The 23,915-nt window shown below is 48.1% G+C and overlaps 1 protein-coding gene across 2 annotated transcripts in view; it reads left to right on the plus strand.

Annotated features, from left to right (window-relative positions):
• Cow (Proteoglycan Cow) overlaps positions 1–23,915 on the plus strand; it is a 76,244-nt gene that overhangs the window by 35,084 nt on the left and 17,245 nt on the right. For both annotated transcript variants that reach the window (XM_076318883.1, XM_076318884.1), the window contains exons 2-4: positions 6,687–6,744; positions 15,539–15,641; positions 16,859–16,990. In XM_076318883.1, the coding sequence (XP_076174998.1) occupies positions 6,687–6,744; positions 15,539–15,641; positions 16,859–16,990 (293 nt within the window). The remainder of the gene's footprint in view (positions 1–6,686; positions 6,745–15,538; positions 15,642–16,858; positions 16,991–23,915) is intronic.

The raw sequence follows: 23,915 nt of genomic DNA on the forward strand, positions 1-23,915 counted from the left end.
TGTAATATTGTTGAATTTGTTTCGATCGTTCGGCCGCGTCGATACGAATTTAACGAAATGTTGGCACACGAGCAAAGATTTACCGAGCGCGTCGTTCGCATCGACGAATACGAGAACGCGCGCCAGTTACCGAAAAGAATAATTCGGAATCGACGCCACTTTTTTCACACTCGCATATTTTCCAGAATTACCGCGCTCCTAATAAATACTACGATCAGCTTTTCCGAGTTTCCTCGTCGCGCGTGAGTTGTCCCATCGAATCTATATCCGGGAGCCCGCGGATGGGTTTTGTTACGTATTTCGCGATAAATATTTATTTATGCACGGTTACGTCGCTGCTCGCGCTCGCGATTCGATAAGAAAACCTTTTAGGATGCTGGTAAATTTAACGTTACACTTTTCCCGGATTATGCGGTTTTGAGATTGAAAAAATGTTGTCCGTATCGACACGGTTACATCGATAAACAATTAGTCCGACCAGACGTAGACGCAGACGTTGCCGATCGCGTTACGATTTCAAGGGTCACGCTGAGAAACGAGCGACGAATCGGTGATCCATGTTGATAACAAGGAGGACAACTAGGAACATTTCGCAAAATGTTGGAATATTTCGATCGTACTTGTCCTTCCGTGCGTAGCAACGTTACACTCGCGGAGATTTTAACGGTACTCGTGTGCAGCTTTGTACGGAAGAATTCCCTCGGCAATTTTTCTGGCCCCCGTACCGGAATACGAAAAGGGAAGACGGGCTCTAGGTGCGAATGCAATCCGATCGGCTGGTTGCTCGACGATGAATCGACGCCGTCTCACGGCGCGCGGCGACGCTCTCTCCTTCGCTTCCCATGCATTATGCATCCTCGTACCGGTGCACCGTATACAAAGCGTACACGCGTGCACCCGTGCCTCTTCTATTCCCGTACAAACGGATTAACCGGATTAGGGAGTTCAGGGCACCGTCATCGCGTGCGAATTTACGGCCCACCAAACATTCGCGTTACACGACGGTGATGATGGCTCGGCAAAGGAAAAAGCAAAGGAAAAGGAAGAGGAAAAGGAAAAGGAAAAGGAAAAGGAAAAGGAAAAGGAAAAGGAAAAGGAAAAGGAAAAGGAAAAGGAAAAGGAAAAGGAAAACTCTTGCCTCCGTCTGTGAAAAGTTGGCTGGTTCTCAACACGGTGTACACATGACCGAGACCCGTAAAGTGTGTTGGAACGTCTCGAAAAATACGACTGGAATCGAAGGGTGATCGCAAAGGGCACATCCTTCGGAACGATTATATTTTCCTTGTTAATTTTAATGGAAACGTACGCTCCTCGACATTTACAGTCGTAGTCCATATTCGGATGGATTCGGTTGTTCGTGATCGGTCAAGGTCGGTCCATCTCGTTTCGCGATGCATCGTGTCGTAACAATTGGCCATATTTACACACGTAGAAAAATCCGTAAGAATCATCGGCAATCAATGGGACGCGATTTGTGTTTTAAATCGATTCAGCCCTACGGATTATACGTCGAACGATTCACGTGTTCTTCGAACTCAAGTTCGGCACAATTTTAACGTCCATAGCGTGGTGATTATTTCTGGTTTTCGATACTCGAGCGCACTCTCGCTAGAACCATCGTGGTTGCAAAGGGTTAATTTTTGTTCACGAGAAGCAATCGATCGTTTCGCGCGTTTCGCGCGTTCCGCAACGACGAAGGACACGAAGCGGGAATAGTATTTCTGCGATTCGTAACTCGTCTCGTTGCACCGAGTGCGTCGAGCGGCTTCGTGGCCGAGGTAACAGTTGACGCGGCCTCGTTGGACGGCCAATCCATTTTCCGGGGAAAACGTACACCCGTTCGTCGAAACGCGTACCGAGCCAGGTAGCCAGGCAGCCAGCAGCTCGTTCGCGCATACGCGGCCGCGTAAAAATATTCGCTGTTGGGGTATTCCATCTACGCGGAGAGCTCTGACAAGGAAAATCTGCGAGGACGCGACGGAATCAGTTTACTCGTAACGGATCGGACGACCGAATCTTTCGACGGAGTTTGCGGGATGCAACGGAGCTTTCGCGACAAAGAAACCGTTGGAACTCTAACGGCAACTCGATTAACAGTGGTGTTACTATTGTTTACCGTGAAAGTTGATCCGATCGTAATTTGGTCCAATTTCCGTTTCGGAGCAAAAAGGAATCTTGTCGCGATGCGTTTTTCTCGCGAGTTCCGGTCTCGAACGTGATACGTAGCTAGAGCCGGACCTATAAATACGTATGATCTTTGAAGGCGCGGCGAGGCGAAAATTATAACCAAGCATTCACATCGGTTAACCTCGCGGTAGCGCATGGTAGGCGTAAATTATGGATAATGTACATCCACTACGTTAACTCGTTCCGACGCAATTAACTCGTCGAGGAAACCGCATTTTACCTTCGCTATTCCCTTGGTTCGCGGCACGGAGCTCCACCCAATTTCTTTGTTCTCGTTCGTTTTAAATCTCCCTGCTTATACTTTGTTCGTATTTCCTGTTATTCCGGCAGCGTATTTTCTCCAGTCTCGCGATTATCGGCAATTCTTTTAGCCCATCTACCGATTCGAGGCGCTATTGTAGCCACGCTTTTAGCTATTCGCGAAAATGTCTAGCTACGTAGATTTTGTCGAAGAGATTCCTCGAACACGGATACGTATCGGTGTTACGATACTTTTGTCGTATTCTTGCCACGGCACGTTACGCGAGATGGCCCGATCGGATGTCCGAAGGTAAATGTATTTTCGAAGAGCGAGGGCCTTGCGATCCTCGGCCTCCTGCGCGCGTAGGTAGGTACGTATCGTCTACGTATTTTCAAGGAATTAAACGAAACCGCATCGAATTATTAAACGAATTAACGCGCACAATTAACGCGCCGGCTGGTCCCGTTTCGTCGTTCCCGATCCGTGGTTCCTCGAGGTAGCGCGCGAATCTTGCACGCGATCCCTTCGTTCGTATTAATTTTTGTGCACCGGTTAATTTCTTTATTGTCCGGCCGCGGTCGACCTAGTTTCCGTTCCAACGAAAACAATACCGGGTCTGAACGTGTTATCCTAACGGTGGGTTTCTTGCGTCTACCGGGCGATTCGAAAGCGATGTCGTAAAACTCCCGGGATTCGAGTCCTTCTGTCCGAACGGAGCGAACCACGACGCAAATGGTCGTTGAAATTCGTCTTTCTCGAACACGAATGCTCGAACACGTTACGGTAGCTACGCTCAAACTGCTACCGTATTCCTTGGCAGGCTGTCCATTTTTTCCCACGGTTCTCGAACAACCCTGTACGAGAAGCGCACGCGATTCTCTCGGAAGAGATTTCGTACGAGCGGAAAAATAGAAAGACGCTGCGATCGGGAACGGTCGCGAACGAAAAATAGAAGACTCGGTGTATATTTGGATTACCTGGCTCCCGAAATGCAGTTCCCTGATAACCGAGATTAGAAAGACGGATAGTCGGTGGCCGTGCGTCCGGATTACAAGGATATCCAACTAAAATAAATCTGGATTAAGTGCAAACCGCTGGCCCGGTGTTATGGAATTTCGTATCGATCTCGTCGCTCCGATAAGAACGACGCTCTTGTACTTTCTTCTGGCAGTGTTTCCTCGAAAGTTCAAGGAACGAATATTATCCCTCTGAACGCGATCTTGAAACTATCGGTGAAAAGAAAATCGGTACGAATCAATTTGACCGCCCTCGATTTACTTTCGTTTCTCTACGAAGAATATTTAACTCGCGTTTTTCGCTCGTCCGAGTTTGGCAGGCTTTGGAGAGTGCGCGTCATTTTGATGACTCGCAGCCTTACGAAGGCCGATCGGAACGTTCGACCGGTCGCGTCCCGCAATTTCTTCCAGAGCTATTCTTTCCAGCCCTCCGCGACATCGGATTCGCAGACACAAATCGCGTTTCGCTCAACGGACGGAGGGGTTTTCGACCTCGAGATTTTCAACTTCCTTCGGCGTCATTGATCCCTATCTCGTCGGAAGAGAAGGAAGATGAAATTTGTTTCGTCTGTACCGCGGAACGATTACACGGACTCGATTCGAAAATCGCCAACGGCGATCCTTAACATCGAGGAGAAACCGACGAAAAGAGAGGAGGACGGAAAACACGGCAGCAGCGATAAGCTAATTTTCGATCGTCGACCTTTTCCGCGTACAGCGGAAGATGTTCGAACAAGCAGGACGGTGGACGGAGGACGGAGGACGGAGGACGGAGGGAGGAGGGATACAGCTGGATGGCAGCCACGTCCCCGGGGGTAATGCATTTTGTAGCGGAGCGTCGTGGCCGGGGGACGTTGCTCCGCAATTCGGTACGCGAAGATCGACTACGATTATCCGTGCTCGTACTCGGTCAACCGCGGTTTAAAGGGGAGGATCGCCGGTTCTCGGCGTCCGCGTCTTTTCGAAAGATCGATCCACCCGAATCGCGTTACGTCGGTTCACGGCAATGAAATTTGGACGTTTCGATGAACGCGGCTGTACCGCGGAACGAGGTTGCGCGGCAACCGGTTCGAAGAAACGAACAGAGTCGAAACGTTCACATCCGCGCCGCGATGTCGCGTTCAACGGGACATCGGTATCGCTGGCTCGTTGGGATCGCGAAGAAAGAAACCGTAACACCGACGGAACGCTCTATCGAGCGAAGACGACTCGCGCGACTCGTACGAAATCTCGAATTATCGTTCAACCTACGTACGTAAGACACTCCGTAGGTACCGCCCGCGTACTCGGCACTTTTTACATAGTTTAGCGATTCGATCGGTTTGTTCGAAAATCGAGTACCACGGGTTAAAAGAAGACACGATATCTTTCGATGAGACGAAACAACGGTTTCGTTGGTGGACTCGCACCGAGTCCCTTCGGATATCCTTGGAAGACATTGAGCCGCAGCGCATCACGGTAATCGGATAGAACTCTTCCGTGGCCGCGTCCACCGGTGTATCCGCTGATCGGAGGTGACTCGAGGCCTTGGCCACGTTTCAAAACCATTTCGTGCCCCTTCCTATCCTTCCTTTCCCCGTACCGTCGAGAAAGCGTTCGTTGGCTCCGCAGTCGATTAATCGAAATCCTCCGTCCCTTCTTGGAATTCATAGGCAGGCCGATCGAACGATCGGATTTAGCTCGATCGATCCGGATCTCTGGGCGAGATGCGCGCACCGACGAAACCAGGTCACGACACTTGGTTCTTTAATGCACATACTATATTCCGGGCATGCCTCTGCGGCTGTATCGATTTCAGGAGCGTCTACGGACTCGTTTCCTTTGTTTCCTGCACGATCGATGCGCAGCACCGGCGATCAACGCAGTCGATCGGCTCGATCGATTTTCAAACTTTCCCTTTTATTGATTTACGAGAGATTTTTTCTTTGGAATTTTGACGGTCGTGGATGGCCAAGAATCTCAAGACTCTGTGTATCGTAGCTCGCAAGTTTCGGACGTTCCGAGTCGTCGACGTTACGTACGCGACGAGATTCGGATCAAAGGCGAGAGCATTCGATTCGATCGGCTCTTCCGCCGGTAAAACCGAAACGCACACTTACGCGCATACAGGATGCCGATTTTATCTCGCGCAGGAACAGTTTGCGCACGGAAGAAACTTGCGGGTCCGCGATTCAAGACGCAACTTTGAAACAAGTAAGTACGTAGCTGTGGTAGCGCAAAGGCGCTTAATTGCCCAAGTTCCGTGGCCCAGTTTGCTCGCGCGAGCGCGACGCTTCAACTTCGATTCGAGAAAACAAAAGAATCGACGAATCTTTTTATTTACGATCAAGTGTCGGCAAGCTACTCTTGAACTTTACTTTCGCGTAGTATAAGAATACGATTCGTACGATCATTGTCCTTCGTTTATCGAACCAGTTGGAAATCGTTGGTCGATTCGGTGCCGAGTAATACAAATTTCAGCCAATCTCTTCGCAGGTATTTTCATTATTATCCTCGAATCGTTGGAAACTGGCACACGAACTATCACGCGAACCGCGTACTCTTCGCCCTTTGGTTTACCCCTGGTTGTAACCCGCACCGTCGTCTCGGCCGCGGCGACCTCGGCCCGAACTTGGAACTTGCAACATGCCGCCGCCCCGCTCTTTTTAACCGAGCAACCCTGAATTCGATACACGTGATGAACGATCGTTGGTTCGTCGCACCAAGGTTCGTGTACGATCGCGTTGAAGGCTGCTGCGGCATTACTCTCGAAGATTTTTGCCGCAGAACGAAGCTCGTGCACGAATTTCGTGACACGGTTCGCGACCTTCGAATACTCGAACGCGCCGTAAAAATGCAGCCACCTCGCGTTACAAGCATTCGTACCGGAGCGGAGGAGAAATCGTTTCGAGTGGCCGTTTGCCTCGAGTGGGACGAGGTTGTTTCGATCGGGTCAGAGCCGAACAATTGTTTCGTTTATTTTTCATTTTGCTTTCGTTCGGGGATGCAAAAATACCGAGCGATTTTACGACCCGCCGAAACCTCGAGTTTAGAAACTCCTCAGACCCTCGCATTTTAGACATTGAACACTTTGACGATTGGCGAAATCCTCGAAAAGGATTCAACTTGGACGTTTTGCGACACTCTCGCAATCGCGAATAGTAATAACATTTTATAGAATAGCAAGAAAGAATAGTCTCGGAGAGGCATCACGGACAATTGTAACGTAAGAATTAATTGAAAAATTCGTGTTTTTGTTGCAGGATGACACGCGGATAATGAAAGTGGGCGACAAGAAAAGATGGATACACGATCCGAACAGTAAGTCGTCGTTGTTGTTGTTGTTGTTGTTGTTGTTGTTGTGGTCTTTGTCGATTATTATTTCGGTCAACCGTTGAGTCCGTATCGGAAATATCCGATAGAAACAATGGTGGTGGCCTATTCGAACGGTCGCACTTGGTCATCGGGTGATCCCGAGTTTTCCTTCGAGCGTGCGTTACCGTTTCTTCCGTCTCTGTAACCAATTGCTTTAAACTCGGAAGTTAACCCACTTCTAGAGGCGCAAATTTCGTCGCGGTGAGCGAAACAAAGGGGAGGAACGCATTAAAGTTTCTCTCCAAAGTTGGAAGAACCACTGGTATGCAAATTATACGGTACTCTAGGTACTATGTTAATCGGCCGTTGGAGATACGTAGCTTTTCTCTCTTTTCGCGAAGCTGGTTCGCGCACAATAACGAAAGTTGCTTCCAATTAATTTTCCATCAAACACGAAGGAAAGGATGTACCTAATTACGTATTCGTCGTACGCGCAGTGTATCGTCAACCGTACGGATCGAACGACCGCAAACATTGTACTTTGACAAAGAAAAGTTACTCGAACGCGACTACGAGCGAAAATTGTTATCCGTATTAAAAGTACATACTTGGCCACGGTTTCTTTCGTCTTCGTCGTTTGACGCTCGTTCGTTTCCACTTTTAAGTGCTTTTCGAGATACGCTTGCGCGTCTACGTAGGTAGGTAGGTAGGTAGGTAGGTAGGTAGGTAGGTAGATGGGTATAGTGGTAAAATGAGACATTCAACGCGCAAGGGAGAGAGTGTTTCGCTTGTTCGACAAACCCGTGCGAAATGTGATATTTATCGCGATGCGCGCCCGTTAAATTTCCCGGAAAATGCGCAAATATTGCACGCGTCGTTAGAGCGTAGAAAGCTCGCCGGTGACGACGGAGATCAGGGAGACGGACCAAGGGAAAAGCGAAACCTTTCGTTGTGAAAAATCGATACGGGCGACGCGCGCGAATTACCCCCGGTTTGCTCGCGTCGTAACACCGTTTCGTTCGGAAAGCTTTTCCGGTCCGACATGTAAAACGAAACAATCGAGTCTCGGAGTTTTCAGCTTTCGTCGAGTCTTCTAGATCGGACAGACTTTTCTTCGCCTTTTTCTCGGCTTTTCGATTCTCGTCGTCCGCACCCGCGCCCGCACCCGCGCCCACGCCCACGCCCACGCCCACGCCGGCAGAGGTTTCGTTTCGATGCTTGTACCGTCGCCCGCAGCGTCGCTTTCGCGACGTGTTCTCGGAGTAGCCTTTCTTCTCTTTATTCGTATCGAAACATTTGCATACATACGTATATCTAAATACGTAGATGTATCGGCTAGGTAGGTGGAATTCTCGTTGGATTTCGCGAAGCAAACGAGCGTTTTTCGTTCCATTTCTCGAACGGTCGATCTTCGTTCGTTAACCACCGCGCCGTATCGATTCCGCGAATCGTTTGTATGTACATTCGCAACGCGACGAAACAGTCGCGTGGCCGACATTGGGTGACCGGAGCAAGGGTGGATTTATCGGCGGAAAAAGAGTATAAATCCTCCGGAAACGTAATATCAACGCGTTCCGTCATTTGCGCAAGAAAAACCCGATGAAAAGTATATTTATCGTGTTCTCTCGTCGCAATTCCGAACAATGTGTTTCCACGTTCGCCCGTTTAATGTACACAGTGTTGCGAGTTGCGGCCAATTCCATAAATATTCGGCTCCAACGTGCGCGGACGTTATTTTCCTTTATAATTCGTAAATAATATTCGTTCGTTCCGTTGTAGCGCGATCGCAGTTGCGTCGTCGCGCGTCGATGCGTATCCCCGCGATTCGTGTTTCGGAACAAGTAACTCGAGAATCTACCATCGACTTTCACTATTTTCTTTCGAATTCGTAGCCTTTTATGGAAAAAATTCATAAAATTTTGTCTCGCCCGAGAAAAACGAAACGTATCGTCCGACTCGTCCAAGACTCGAGACATTTACCAATAAATACTAGTATTTGGCGGTTAAGAATGAAACCGTTCGAGGTAGCCGGTACGCGTTACATTTGCAAAGAGAAAAAAAAAAAAAAAAAAAGAAACAACAGAACGGAACAGAAGAGAAGGAAATTCGGCCGTACGAACGCGAAAGAAGTACAATTATTTTGTAAATTGCGCACGGTTAGAATCAGCCCGGCGAGCAACGCACAAAGAACGAATGTAATCGTGCGCACTGGTTTCGTTATTGCTACAGTGACAATTCCAGCGTTTTATCTCTTACCGTCCCGTCCGTCGCTCCGCTTCGTTTCAATGGTCTGTTTTTGTTTTACCATGTACCGTACAAACGCGGTACGCAACAAGCGATAGACGGACAAACGTTACGGTTTTTCCTTTTACCGAGATTGGATGGATTTTGCGAGTTCCGTCGCTGAATTTGTCCGGCGATGGCTCGCATTCTTTCCGTATCCAACAAGACGCGTAACAATTTCAACAAGGACAAGACGACGTACGTCTTTTAGATCCCGAAAGTACCAGCGCACACGCGTATTCGAATTCTCGTAAAGCCGACGACGGACGTACACGTTTCTTTGGAAAGTCGTCGACCGTGTTCGAACGTTCTTTAAAATATCTGTTTAAATCGTACGACTGGATCGGCTCGTTTTATACGATCGCTTAAACTTGGAAAATTGATCGGCGTTCCAACTAACGGAAACGCGCCGATGGAAAAGTCTGTAGCAATGGACCAATTTGATCTCATATTTCAACGCAAATTGTAGGAATATTTCCCGTGCGGTTAAAGATGAAATAATTCGCGTTTGCGCGTACCTATGTGCAAGGCAAACTTGTTCGCGCTAGCTCGAATTCGCGTTGCGTCGTTTCGTCGATCACCGTGTTCGTTCGATCGTATTCCACAGATTTTTGAATAAAGTTGCTAAAAACAATGCGTAGGCAATTTCATTCGTCGTTAAACGTGTACGTTTTGTATCGCGATGTCGCTCATCGAAGCGAGTGATACGTTCCGAAAAATTGTCGAGGAGTCGCGAAGAAATAACGAGACGACGATAAATTCCAGAGAACATCGTGTATATCCAGTGATGGGAAAGGTAGGCCCGGTAACGTTTCCGATTCAAAACCGTCCTCGCGTGCCTTCGCGTGTCCTCGCGTGACGTCGCGTGTCCTCGCGTGTCCTCGTATCCGCGAAATAGAATGCAAGTAGATATTTCGAAGCACGAAACAGCAGAGCGGTCGTTCGAGATGCGTTACACGGACCGTTCGAAAATCGTCCTCGCGAACCATCGCGAAATCGATCGATCGGATCTTCGTTTTGCTCTTCCGCCTGCAGCCCGCTCGCTCCTCCTTTTCTATTTTTCTCGTTCGTCGCGCGGAACGTTGCGAGTGTGCGTTCGTGTTAAATTGAATCGCGGAACGAAAGAGGGAATTCGTCGGTATGCCAGCCGCAATTACTTTGTCCCCTTTCAGCAGAAATAACCGCGGAAGCCTGTCGGTGATTCGAGGGTGGTCATAATAATAGCCGTGGGTCAACCCTTTGTGCTTTGTGCACCCGCCGTGGCTGCCTGACCAGCCGCGTTATGTTTCTCCTGGTACAACGCGGTAAAAATACAACCGACGGCGATGGCTGAAACGAGCGTCGCTTCGTCTCTCAATCCCAACGGTTCGTGATTATTATTTCGATTCAGGGAGATCGAGAATCGATCGTGCTGAACGCGTCGTTTTTTCCGTAAGCCACTTGGAATTTTATCATCGCGGCAACTTTACCACCGGCAGCCGTACTCGAAAAACGTTCGCGAAAGGTATCCTCCGTCTATTCTCCTTCGATCGACCCCAAACTTCGCTTTATCCCGATTCGAGTACGTACAAGTTGTTATTTGGACTTTGCACCGATAACACCGTGCACATCGATCGTTAAATTGCATCTTAGGAACGTTTCGAGCATTTACCGGTATTTATCGTATATAGTATATCGTTCGGTAACGGCTGCGCGATCCTTTCGTGCGCTCGATTCCGCTACCTTATCCGCCTCGTGTATCTTTCACGGCGTAGTCGACGCGCCGTAAACTGAATACGTACACACGATGGATCCTTAATTCGACCGCAACGGCACCGCCGCTGCGATCCAGCCGCGACGCGCTCGCGAAGATATCGTTTTTCGTCTATTGTAAACATCCGCACGCGTACCAAATCTTCGACCAAATGCACGGTCGATCTAATTCACGGGAAAGTCGCGTGCTCATTTTTGACGCATCGGTACGATAGACCGTAGCCGTCGAAAGCGCGCAGTATACGTCTGTAATCGATATCGTAATGCCGTTTCGATTTCGAACCGATGCAACGTAACATCAGCCAGGCGGAAGGTTGGTGCGCGATGGTGGTGGCACGCACCACCACCTTGGTGCGTTCCACGGTGAGACGGACCGATAATTTACGGGATCAATGGGTGCTCCCGAGGCTTCTACGGTTGTAAGTTAATGCGTCCGCGGCGATCGTTAATTTTTAACGTCACCGACCTTGACCTTAACGAGTATCTTCGCGATCGATCGTCGCTTTCATTATTTACGTTTCCGCGCGTATCGTTTGGATTTTTCTTCGAAACACGCAAGAAGTTGTTCTAATTTTGCGATCAAGGTGCAAGCGTTCTACCACTACGCATACACGTGTGGCACGATGCAGCTAAAAAGTTAATAATTTCGACGATGCTCGTCCGGATCGATCGATACGAAAATGGTAGTCAGCGGTATCGTTACGCGTACAAACAGCACTCGGAGTCACGCGTGATCATTTTCTATCACAGAATACCTACGTACACGCACCGAGTATCTTTGAAAATACGGTCAACTTTGATCTTCCCCCAATAATTCTATCGATCCGGTTGTATAGTAAGGCGGGTTCGAGCGTCGTACCCGATCGTCGCGACGCAACCGTCCCGAGTCGTTGAGGTTATTCGAAAACTTCCTCGAGGTAGAGTCGTTTATTCGACGATGAGCACCGTTTCGTCTCCCGGGAGAGGCGGGAGGAGGGATATCTTTCTTCTCGAAAAACAAGGGATTTTTCGATGGAAAGTCGAAGGAAAAGAAACGTTACTTTACCTAGCGTATCTCGAGACCGTTTTCTCGTCTTCTATTCCGTTACGTTGTTTTTCTATCGAAACGAAACCATGAATTATTCGAACGAGAACAGGTCGTTGACTAATTTTCAAGAATCCCCGAACAATGAGCGTAGAAAGGAGAATCGGATAGATTCCCCTTTTGGAATGACAGCGCTCCGTTTGTTCGAACCACGAGGATACAGTCGCGTCGATTGAGAAAATATCGATGTTAACGTTGCGGTCGAACTCTACACAATTAGAGGAATCGCGTTGCTCGCGAAACACACTTACAAGGGAAAACTACGATCGGCGCGAGGGCTTGTCGGATAAAAGCTTTCTTCGTTAAAGCGGCTTTAAGCGGTGAAATTGTCCAAGTATTGGCTCCGAGTACTAGAATACGAGCGTTATTCAACCGCGGCGGTACCCGATGTGATAGCATCCTGGAAACCGAGGGTGCAATCCCGCCGAGGGACCGATTCGGGTTCTAAATAACTTTCGGCTCGAAATATAGTACGCGTGATCACCGATCGTATTTGAAAACGTCGTGTCGGGGTAGCTTCGATTCTAGCCCGGTGCACCTCTTCCTAGAATCGGTCCGTGAAATCTAACGACTGAAAATTTGAACCCGGTCGGGCGTTCGCCGCGTAAATTCGATCGTAAAGGACCTCTGGCTCGACGAGAACCGACGCCAGATTAAAACGACACGGGACCCACCCTTCGCGCCCCAATGTCAAAGTTCGTCGAGACTGGGAACGCACGGCGGGGTATCGTCAAAGTTCGTATTGCACGTTCACCGAGACAACCCTTGCCCCGAAACGTCCTCCTCGAATTCCCGGAAGGGAATCAAACGAAATTAATGCCCGCGACGGCCGGCCGTTAACGTGGAATTCCATAAAACCGTCGCTTACGCGTCAGCCGGAATTCGTCGTAAACGTTTCGCGCGACGACTGGCTACCGGCCGACCATCTACGAGCCGAGTAGACGGTGAGTATCGATCGGAAGTATTCCGTTCGTATTCGAGTTCGCGACACGATCCAAAAGCAAACGATTCTTCCGTCGAAAGAAAAGCACGCAGAGCGAAGAAGAAAACGATCCTAACTGGGATAAATTAATCGGTCCACGCGATACTCTCTGTTTGCCGACACGCGTACACGAGAATCGGCGCGCAACGGAGCTTGCGAGCTCATCGCTTCGAAATCGAGAGTCACGTTCACCGAGCTATCTCGGCGTGCAAAGAACAGTTCCCCGACGTTCGTTTCCGTCGATTCAAAGAACAAGTAAGCAAACATCCGAATTAGGAACTCGAAACCACACGTTGGAATCGGATAGTCGTGGGTTTTCGAAGGGAGAATACTATATATAGGGAAACGTTGCTCGATGCTCGGTAAGATTTCTTTCTCCGGGGAGAGAAAATTTTTCATCGACCGAACCATGTGTCCGCTCGTACGTTCCGCGTACGAGCATATATATGTAGTATATTTAGAATAGCTTGGAAAATTGAACATGGCACATGGAGAAATTCTAACAATGTAACGAAAAGTATATTCGTAAAATTTGACCGGATTGGGAACGAATCGAGAAAACTTTCCGACCAAGGATAATTTCTCAAGAACTTTGCGTATCTCTTCGTGGAGCGAAACCAGGGGACAATAACGCGAGCTGACAGTTTCCGCATTAGGTTTCACGCCGAGCGAATTGGATCCGCCGTGTCGCTCCGACGATTTCTAAGACGCGTTCGATCTTTGACAGGGGAATCGAAGTCTCTCTCTGCCTGCGTGCGCACGCGCGTGTGTGTGTACAGGACGGAACGCATAACTCGATCACCTCGATTATTTCCGGTTTCAGTGAATCGGTTCAAATTTCTTTGCACCCGCAAGCTGATTACGGATATACGTAACGGATACATTTTTCGCAAACGCTTGCGTTCTCTTGCGTTGATTTGATCGTCGGTCCAGAAACAACGCAACGCACGTAATACGGTATATCGATCGGAAAGAAGAGTTATTCGAAATTGCGGTTAAATTCGCGGAGCGTTTCGACGAAACATGCCTTCCCCTGACGTTCCAATTTCCATTGTCTCGCAAATACGTAATCGGTGCATCGGAAGTACAAAGTTTTAGGAATACTATATACGAAGAGATTCGATCCTCGGCAAAGCCACCGTTCGAGTAGCCAATTTTTCCAAAACGGCTCCGGTGACCGTCCTGGCCACAGCCTTGGCCAAGAAACCAGCAGACCTCGGCAGCGCCTCCTCAATTCACCTACGGTCTTACGACTTTAATTCCGTGCTCGACTCCCCTTTCGTCGAATACTATATCAACCGCTTTCTGCGAACGGTCGAACATCGCGGGGCAAACTTTTAATTAGACGCGTAATGGATCCCTCGACGCGATCCTTCCGCGTGTTTGCTCGCGTCTGTTTGCGATACGCTCTTCCCCGTTCCATAGAAACGTTCCGACGATGAAGATCGCAATGGCTCGCGGCGGTTGAACTTGAAACATTCTCGGGCATTAAATTCCAAAAGAATATCGGAGAATATCGAAAAGAAGTTATCGCGGGTAAACGAGAGTCGTTTTTGGTACGATGGAAAAAGGAAGGGAGCCGATTCCTCGTCCTTTCCGTACAGTGACGAGTTGTTGTCTCGCAAATAACGAGAAATTTAAATTCGAGTACTCGAAACCGCGCGCGCGCGCTCGAGAGAGAGAGTTCATCGAATGGATTTCCGGAAACGTCCGCATGGATGATCGAGTGGTAGCGAGATAGTGGACGGGCAATCGCAGTGGAACGTCAGGACGATTCCTTATCGGTTTTGCACGTCAGAAGGCAATCGCGATATTCTCTCGATTGCAACGCCAGATGCGAAAGGACGACGAGGGGGCGACCACGGTCGAGTTCGGGGTTAATGGAGAAGAGAGAAATTCGATCCAATGCGGTATGCTCCGAAACGACCAATATCGCTTGTCGACTGTTTCCACGCGAATGCAATCGCACCGGGCATTGAACGTTCACCGCATCGGTACGTCAAAGAAACGAATCATAGCGCTCGGAGAATACTATATCCGGATCGCCTACTTGCATCCCCGAGAAAATTAGTTTCGCCGTTGCAGCCCCCGATTTTCCTAACGAACGACCAACTTCAACCTCTTCGAGACTTTGAAATTTATTTCGTCCCTTGCGAAACAAGAGGAACTCGTTGCCAACTTACTTGAACTCGATCGATCGTATTTTGACAAGATTAACGTCGAGATGCGGTCGATCCAACTATATAGCCACGCGATCTAATTCTTTAGCGATAGAACGAATTTATTTTTCACGCGCCTTTTCGTCTCGTCTCCGGGTCGAAATACGTCGTTGAAAAAGACCCAATTGGAAATCGACCAGCCGTCTCTATTCTTCTCGTCCTTCCACTTCGAAACTAATGTGGATAAAAACTAGTAATAGTCGCGTCGTTGTACTCTCACGTTTGTTTTCGATTCATTTTGACGTATAGTATACACTCTCTTTCGACGAAATATTTTGTTATTCGAATTTCCGATTCGTTGTTCAGATTTCAAGGAATATTCGAAGCTACGTCGAAACAATGGCGTTATGGCCGTAGCTCGCGTTCGTCTCTCTTTTCGCAAAAAATTACGGCCGTTCGAACTCGTTTCGAATTTCGTTTCAGTCGGAATATCGACTTTTCCCTTCCATCGGGTTACTCGTTGTGCTTTCTCCGTTTCAGGCGAACTTTGTCGACCACTGAATTGCAAGAAGAAGGAACTGTGCCTCCTCGAGGACACTTTCACAGCCGTTTGCGTGTCGAAGAAGGAACTTCACAAGTCAGGGTGAGTGTTCGCATTTCCGTTTGTTTCCGTTTGTTTCCGTTTGTTTCCGTTTACTTCCGTTTAGTTTGGTCGGCTTTCACCGGGAGCACCGAGAACCACGTCGAATCTGGAAACCCTCGGTCTCGCACGGAATTTGCCGCTCGTAACGGATAACGAACGACGCGATATTATCCGCGAAACGGTATTAAGCTGGTAGATCGCCGCGCTCGAGGCGATCATTGATTTCCGAGCGTGCTTATTGCTAGTTAACCCGTGATTGCAGCTTTTCCACGTGGACACGGCGAGTATTTGCACGGTCCTCGAATTTATCTCGAACCGTCCGCTTGAACCCGGTATTGAACGGTCTTCACGGCCAATTAACCGCGCGACTCCTAATACCGATCTCGCGGAAAACTATATCGTGTATAGTATTCGTATCGGTTCACTTTTGTCGCGAGTTAACGAGAATCGAAGAAACGAAGCGATCTCGATTCGAATCGGAACTTTTTCGAGACGTATCGCTTCGCCTCGTATCGACCGTAAAAGAAATTACGTTACGTTCGGAAGTACCACGACGCTGCTTTCCTTCCTGTTCTAATTCCTTCGAGAAGAATTTATTACCAAGCGAGAGACCGAATACACGTGTTCCGTCGAAAAATGAAACGTTAGGAGCGCGAAGCGTTACCGAGCACCGAGCCAAGTTTCCACGGCATTCGCTTTCGTTCGGCGCCAAGTTAATTCGAAAGTTCTGGTTCGGAAGGGTAAAGCTTTGGAAACGTTGCGAGCAAAACTTCGTAACGATCTCTAATTCATCGAATAAAGTGGATTCACGTGACTTTCGTATCTCGCGTTACGCGAGTATCTCTTGGCTCCGACGCGAAACGCGGATTGCGAAACCGTCGCGATCGACGCGTTCGTTTCTACGCGCCGGTTTCAACGACTCGTTCGTTTAATTCTTACGAAAGAATCCGCGACACGACGACACTTGTCGTCGACTCGAACAAAGGAGTCGGAGGGATAAAGCATTTATTCGTAAGAGGTACACCTTCGGTTCTTTCACGCGCAGCGATCGAAATTTCGAGTTTTTCGGTAGCTTTAAAACGGTATGGAAATTCTCGTAGAAAATATGTATTCGAAAGTTCGATCGATCATTTCGATCGATGAAATTCGACGATTCGGAGCTGTTCGAGGCCCGGGTCGAGCACAAAGCGTTTCTACTTGTCGGTTTTATTTTCCAGGGACATAGTGATACCGAAATCCCGAGCAGTTCAACAGAACCGGCGAATGCGAACGGAAACTTCGGTCGACTCGGAGGACGACGACGCCTTTTTCGATTCCGAGGACGACGACGAGGACCAGGACGAGTCCAAGTAAGCGTTTGTGCCTTTCGTTGCAGCAACTTGGACATTACCGTAGAATCGCTACTATCCGACCCGTAATAGCGAGACGCGGCGATTCGTACAATAGATCGATAGACCGGCAATTTTACCAGAATTTCTTTGGACGGGCGATGCGACGCCGGCTTTAATCCCTGTATTTAAAAAGCTCCAAACTCGCCGCAGGTTTACACATAAATACGTATAATACGTGCGTAGATTTCAAACACTCGGATAAACTCAGACGTACGTTAGGTGCTCGGAAACTTTCTAAATCGATCCGAGGCAATCTTCGTTTAGACGTAACTTTGTAACGTAATTGCCGTTGGAAAATTATAGGGACATTTTAACGGTCCACTTTCTATAGCTTTTACTCGGTGCATCGAGCTGCTCGGTACAAGTGGGAAAGCGTATTACTGTTTTTTTTTCTCTTGGTAAAAAGGTGATCCTTGTAGGTAGTTGGCACCAGCTGCAAAAGAGTTAGCAATGTTGAAAAGGGTTTTGATTTCGTTCGCGAACCACCAACAGTTATTCACCGTGATTTTATCACGAGATTTATTCCATTTAGTGGAAATATTTTGTCGACAGATGCGCGTACCCGCGGTCGACGAATGGTCGTCGAATGGTCGACGAATGGTCGAGTAATTCGGTTTAAATTGGTTATTCCGTTGCGCCTCTCGCCGTAAGTCGCGGAGGCGATTGTAAAATGCAAAAATGTTCCGAGAGAGGCAAGTATCGAAGCGAGTCCCATTGGGAAAAGTAGACGCGGCCTGTTTTGTTTTTCACGAGACATTAACCGGGAATTATTGGTTTCGCTGTTCACCGCACGTCGAACGCGTTCTCTCCCCCGAGAGATCGAATAAAAGGTTAGTTTTATAGGTCACGTTTTCACGGATACATGCCCCTTAAATTTCAATACGATCATCGAAACGACGAGAATAATAAACGAGGCACGATGCACGTCGGTTTCCGCTAGGAGCCTCGTTTAAAAGTTTTCCGCGCCAATTTTCGGAACGCCGCCCGCCCCGCGCGACTTTACGCTATACTCGAGTACTCGTATCTCGATCGCACGGAAATACAAGATTCGCTCGAGCACATTCCTTACCGTATTCGTAATTATTTATCGCGAACAGTTCGATCGATGCAAGCCCGCCGTATTGAAAGTTCCAAGTACGAAGATACTCCGTTGGAACCTAAAGTTCTGCTCTGGCCCCAAGAACCATTCTGTAACACGCGATGGGAAATGCGATATTTCGTATATCGTAGGAAATTTCAGCATCCACCGAAGAGGATACCTCGCGACGATAATACCCTACTACGAACATACGTTTCGCTGTTCAATGAACAATAATAATAGACGGACGAGCGAATAATAAATAATGAATTTCGAACGACACCGTCGGGAATAACGCGAAACTAGAGAGGATCCGTTTACTTTAGCAGCGACGCTACGTCAAACAGGAGTTACTCTCGACGCTGTCGAGGATATAGGAAGCTTCGAGGGGCCGCGCCGCGCCGCGGGGAAGAAAATTCCGCGGGGAAAACAGCTCAGACGGAAGACGAACGAAGAGAGAAAGGGTCGGGGGAAAGAGCGGAGCGTTGCCAGCGAAACATTTCTTCCTACTTAAATTTGCACGAGCGAGCAGAGTAAAGAGGGTTTTCCTTTCCATCCGGCTCGCCTCCTCCTTCTCTTCGTATTTTTCACCCTCTTTCGTTTTCGTTCTACCTCTTTCGTTTCAAGTTTTCTCTCGGAAAATTCTACGGGAAACGTTGTCCTAAGGATTACGTCGAACAAGAAACAGTCTAATTGCGACTCCAGCTTCCGACGAGCGACGCGCGACAAACTTGGCTCGTTCTCGACGCGACGTTACGTCTCTGGGCGACCGTGCACACCTTTATCGTACTTGCCCGATTAGCTACCGGTATACCCTACTATATGTATCGCATCGCGCGCTAATCTATGCATACGGTTCGCGTTTGCCCATTCGTCGGTACAAAGTTATCGACCTTACCTCGTGATTCGTGATTCGAACACGACACGGATACATAAATAAAACGTCGAAGAGACCCGAAAAACGTTGCCGGAGTTGCTTCAACGCTCCGAGTTGTACTTGATATTTTTCAAAATTCGATTCTTTCCAGGAACGATTCTTCGCGTCGTAAGACGTTTGCGCGCTACGCTATCGATAATTGTAATTCACCGATTGCTTTACCGATCCTGTAAAGGGCGAATTTCCATCGTTCTCTTTCGATTCTTTGTCCTTTCTATTCCCCCCCCCCCCCCCCCACACACACACACACACACACCTCTCGCAACTCTTTTTCTCGTCCAGGATTTACCGAAAACGCGTAATTGTAATTTTTTTTATTCGTAAAAAATTGTTCGTTCGATGAAACGTATCCGTCGAAAATTGTTAAGTTGGTAGAGTGTTAAACTTGTACTCGAACGTACTTGATTTACACCAGCACCAATCGCAGGGTTCAACCCCGTAATCGTTTATTTGCAACGCGCAGATTGTTCATCGTTTACGCAACAGTCGGGTAGGGGCAACACTTGTAGAAACTTTCTTTGTAAAGGTATTTTTCTTCGATAAGCGAACAAGCAGAAACTTTCGCTTTAAACAGCGATACCTGTTTAGAGTCTCTAACCTGGATGTAAATTTGCAGAGTCGCGTATCGCAAAAGCGGAACGACACGGCGCGGCGCGGCGCGGCGCGGCGCGACGCGCTGTATCGCCAACGGACAAATGGAGAAAAGAGTATCTGTTCGCGGAATCTCCAGTCGATAACCAGCCAGGTAATGCGATGATGGAGGAGCTCGGAGGCGAGCATTTGTCGCATTTTGTCGCCAGTTTCCAGCCCCTTGTGCAAAGAGGGGTTCGTCTCGTCTTTATTGCCGAGTAAGCTCCGCTCTCGAGTTCCATCTTCTCTTCCTCCCTCTCCCTTTTTTCGTCTTCCCTTCGCTAGCGTCTGCTTTTCTCGGCTTCGTTCCTCTTCAACGTAGCTGAATTGGCGGATCGTTGAAACAAACGGCATGTAAAATTGCACTCGGCATTCCAAACTCGCGCCAACCGGGCATTATTGATTTAAAAGGGTTCCCGCGTTCGCGCGAAGCTCCGCTCGAACTTTCGAATCACCGAGAAAGTCGATCGTACGTCGACGATGTCGGTTCGAGCTCGCGAGCGACGCCATCTCCTCGACGTCCAAAGATTTCGAGGGTAGCGCTTTTACGGACGAGTGTCCTACTTTTTGTTCCGTGACGTAAATTTCGTCGGACAAACCCTTTACCGATTTCGTTATTTTTCTCTGCCACGAGGAACATCGAGTGGTTGGCAGCCTTTGGTGAAAAATTACGAAGACTTTGTGTGTATGCTCGCGCTCGAGAGTAGCGTTAGAAGCGTCGTAAATCCGGTCGGTCTCGTGGAAATTAATTTCGAGCTGTCTAGACACGACCACCGGAAAATTTAGGTCGTCCTACCACCGCTTTAAACAGAAATTTATTTCGAGAATAATAGGGTAAAGCGACTAGGTCCGGAGATTTCGTCTCTCCCCTTCCATTGAAGGTAAGTGGAAGGATAAAGCGTTAGAATTTTAATGGAGTTCGGCAACAGAGAATTTATCGCGATTCTTTTCATCAAGATTCGAACAAAGTCCAGCGATAGGTAACGAAAAGATATCCGATGTCCGACCGGTAACGGTCGTATTCCACTTCTCGGTGTGTCCGATCGCGTACGAGTATTTTCACTTGAAACGTTCGAGTCTCCTTGTACTCTACATAGTAGGCGAAAGCCGTGCGATTCTTGCGAAGGTATATATTATATTTCAGGTGCGACGAGCAACGACGTTTGTCCTTCTTTGTCTTTCGTCCGTAACCACGTAGTCCCTATCTGGTGATACGTGATACATCGTCGCGTTTGAATTTTTTCCCATCGATCGATGGAGTCCAGCGATACGAGATCGATCGAAATTCCACGAGTTGCGCTACACGATCCTCCGGGAAATTCAAGGACAGTGAGCAGCGTACGTCGTTGCGCACCAAAGCGCACCTTGTTTTTGTACAGATTCGCTAGAAAACGAATCCACGCAGTCCGCGCGACGTCGCGTCGACTCGAAAACTCTACCGGTGGCCGCGTTGGTTGATCGTCGTTAACCCCGCGGCTGATTAACAAATAACGAGTGTATATCAAACAGCCGACAGTGCATTAACTCGTGTAACCGGGAGTTCGAAGCACGGCCCCGCAAAGTACATCCGAGACCGCAGTCTATTGCATCCAGAATTGCACGCGGCGGTATTCATTTTGGCGTTCAGTTAGAGGATACACACGCTCCGAGAAGCCTAATTCCGCAACCCGGCAGACGAGCGTCGTTGCCCGAAATACGCGCCCAGAGGATGGCAAAGGGCAGCAAGGAATCCAATCGGATAGACTAATTCGTCTATCGAGGTCGGTGCCCATGCCCGTACCCGTACCCGTGCCCGTGCCCGTGCCCGTGCCCGCGCACGCGCCCATCCAGTGCATTTCCGCGCGCAAATATTATACACAGGTCGGAGAAACCAGCCGAACGTTAATCCTGTCCACTCCTGCCGTTCTAATTCGCATTTCGATGGAAATTGTTGCTCCCGCGATTTAAACACGGACCGACGCGCTTCGAAGATTATTCTATCCAGTTGTCGACAAATTTCCCTCGTTTTCGATTCTTTCTATTCTAGATTGTAGTTTTCCATCGGAATCAAATTGATTCGATCGATTAGATGCACGATGTACATACACATAATGTGTACGCGAAGGAATTTTTCGATTGTTTTTCCATCTTAAAAATGCAAAAAACAACAAAGAAACCGACGAAGAAAGGAACATTTATCAACAGTTTTCGCGATCAAAGATTTTTGGGAAATTGTTGTTCGATTCAGGGTGAAACGATTACGCGTATTTCGATTTCTGTGAACGAGCACGACAAGCTTGCACCGTGTAAGAATTTTCCTTGAAATAGGAATAACACCAGCCTGCCGTCAACCGCTCAAACTCCGTATACGAGTTCTGTCGTTTCGCGGTAATCGTAGCAAGAATAAAATGCCCGTTTTCTAATTCTTATTTTCGAAATCGATGAAGGGAAAGAACACTAGAACGTTTTCTCGCATCTCGAAGTTGGGTTGCAAAGTTCGAACGTTCTCTGCAGTTGGATCGTAGAAAAGAAGGACGCTAATACGTTCGAAGAAATAAGAGATTCAACTTTCGTAGAAACTCGTTACGCGACGGTGGAACGTTCGAACGTCCTCTCGAACGGAGCGTACATATTCCTTGCTAAGAAATTTCAAATATCTCGCCACGTATTTGTTTTATAGCAACGGGCGGGCTGTCCGGACGTTCAATTTCCCTTTCTTCTTCGGTCGTCTCGATAGGGATAGAAATGGGAATAAGAATATTCGTTGTTTCGAAATTACGTTTCGATACAGCGTCGCGTACGATGGAATAAATGTAACGAAATCGCGGCGAGCACTACTCCTACGAAGTATCACGGACGTTTACCGATTTACCGCTTTCCATGCAAATGGAAATGCGGCAAACAAGGATCACGATAGAAAGAAAATTATGTGTGGCACTCGACGTCAAACGAGGTCTATTATTCAGTCGAATTCGGTACCACGGTAATTTTGTGCTTTAATATGCATCGGGCGGGTATAAAATTTCAATGGCAGAGCCAATAATAGATCTCCGTGGATATTTTACTTGCGTTTGTATTCCACTTGGTCGACTAAAACGCACCGCGCAAATACCATTTCGTATACTAGTATACAAGTGGCTTCGCGAAACGCCCCCCGTTCTGTCCCGTTAACATTTCTACGTATGCATGTACACACATCGGACGAACGTCTCGTACTCTCGCGTTCGATCGTAGAAATTTATGTACGGGTGTTCTATTTCGTTCGCTCGTACATTTTGTTGGCCACTTAATACTTGGACATTTTCACACGCGGAATATTTTCTACGTCGTTGGTTGTTGCTCCTCGTTCGCAAAATTCGAGCAAAAGATCGCAGGACCAGAGAAAAGGTATGTTGCGAAAAACATATCACCGTAATCTGTTCGCAACTTTAATTGCCTACGTAGTTGTTTCGAATACAAAACTTGTACGGCCTCGAGGGAATTCTAATTGGATGTGCAATCGTTTCGTTACGACGGTCTATTCGATGGTCAACTTGCTACTTTTAAACGAAACGTACATTTATCTATTAAATCCGATTACTCGAAGCAGCGGTACCAAACTGCGGCAGTCCACCGATTCGCATCGACTCGTTGCATCGCCGGTCCTTGATTTCTTTTAAACGGTAAGCATCGGATAACACTCGGCATCTATAATAATAACAATCGTAACGCTGAAAATATTTATAAAATCACCGTACTTTCGTTCTCGGGACACGAAACGAAGAAATTCCTTCTATGAGAATTTTAATTACCTGCTAGACGCAGCTGCCGGATGACGGGATCGTCGCAACGACAGCGGCGGTTCACCGTTGTTCGCCGTTGAATCGATTCGAATCGATTCGACTCGACCTGCCTTCGATTTGTTCGACTTCGCACGAGGTTTCGTTTAATCGAGTTTTAAACCGTTTCCAGTAGAGACTATACTCGACTCGAAATCAATTGGCCGGTCGAGCCTATCGAGAGCTAGATGCCACTATTCCTTTTCGCTTCGTTCGATTGCTCGTTTTAAAGACAGAAAGTGCAAATCGGCAGGCATACCTTACCGACGTATCAAAAAGAAAAGCACATTATTTGCTTCTAGGACGAGCCGATAAATCGAACGACTGCGTACATACGTTCACATAAAACTCGCGTATTCGAACGACACTCGCGCCGTTCCGAAATACCGTATTTCTCTTCTAAGCAGGTGGTGTCGTTTGTTACGCTCGAACCGAGCGATT

The sequence above is a fragment of the Ptiloglossa arizonensis genome, chromosome 8 (genome assembly GCF_051014685.1).
Source record: "Ptiloglossa arizonensis isolate GNS036 chromosome 8, iyPtiAriz1_principal, whole genome shotgun sequence".
Taxonomy (NCBI): domain Eukaryota; kingdom Metazoa; phylum Arthropoda; class Insecta; order Hymenoptera; family Colletidae; genus Ptiloglossa; species Ptiloglossa arizonensis.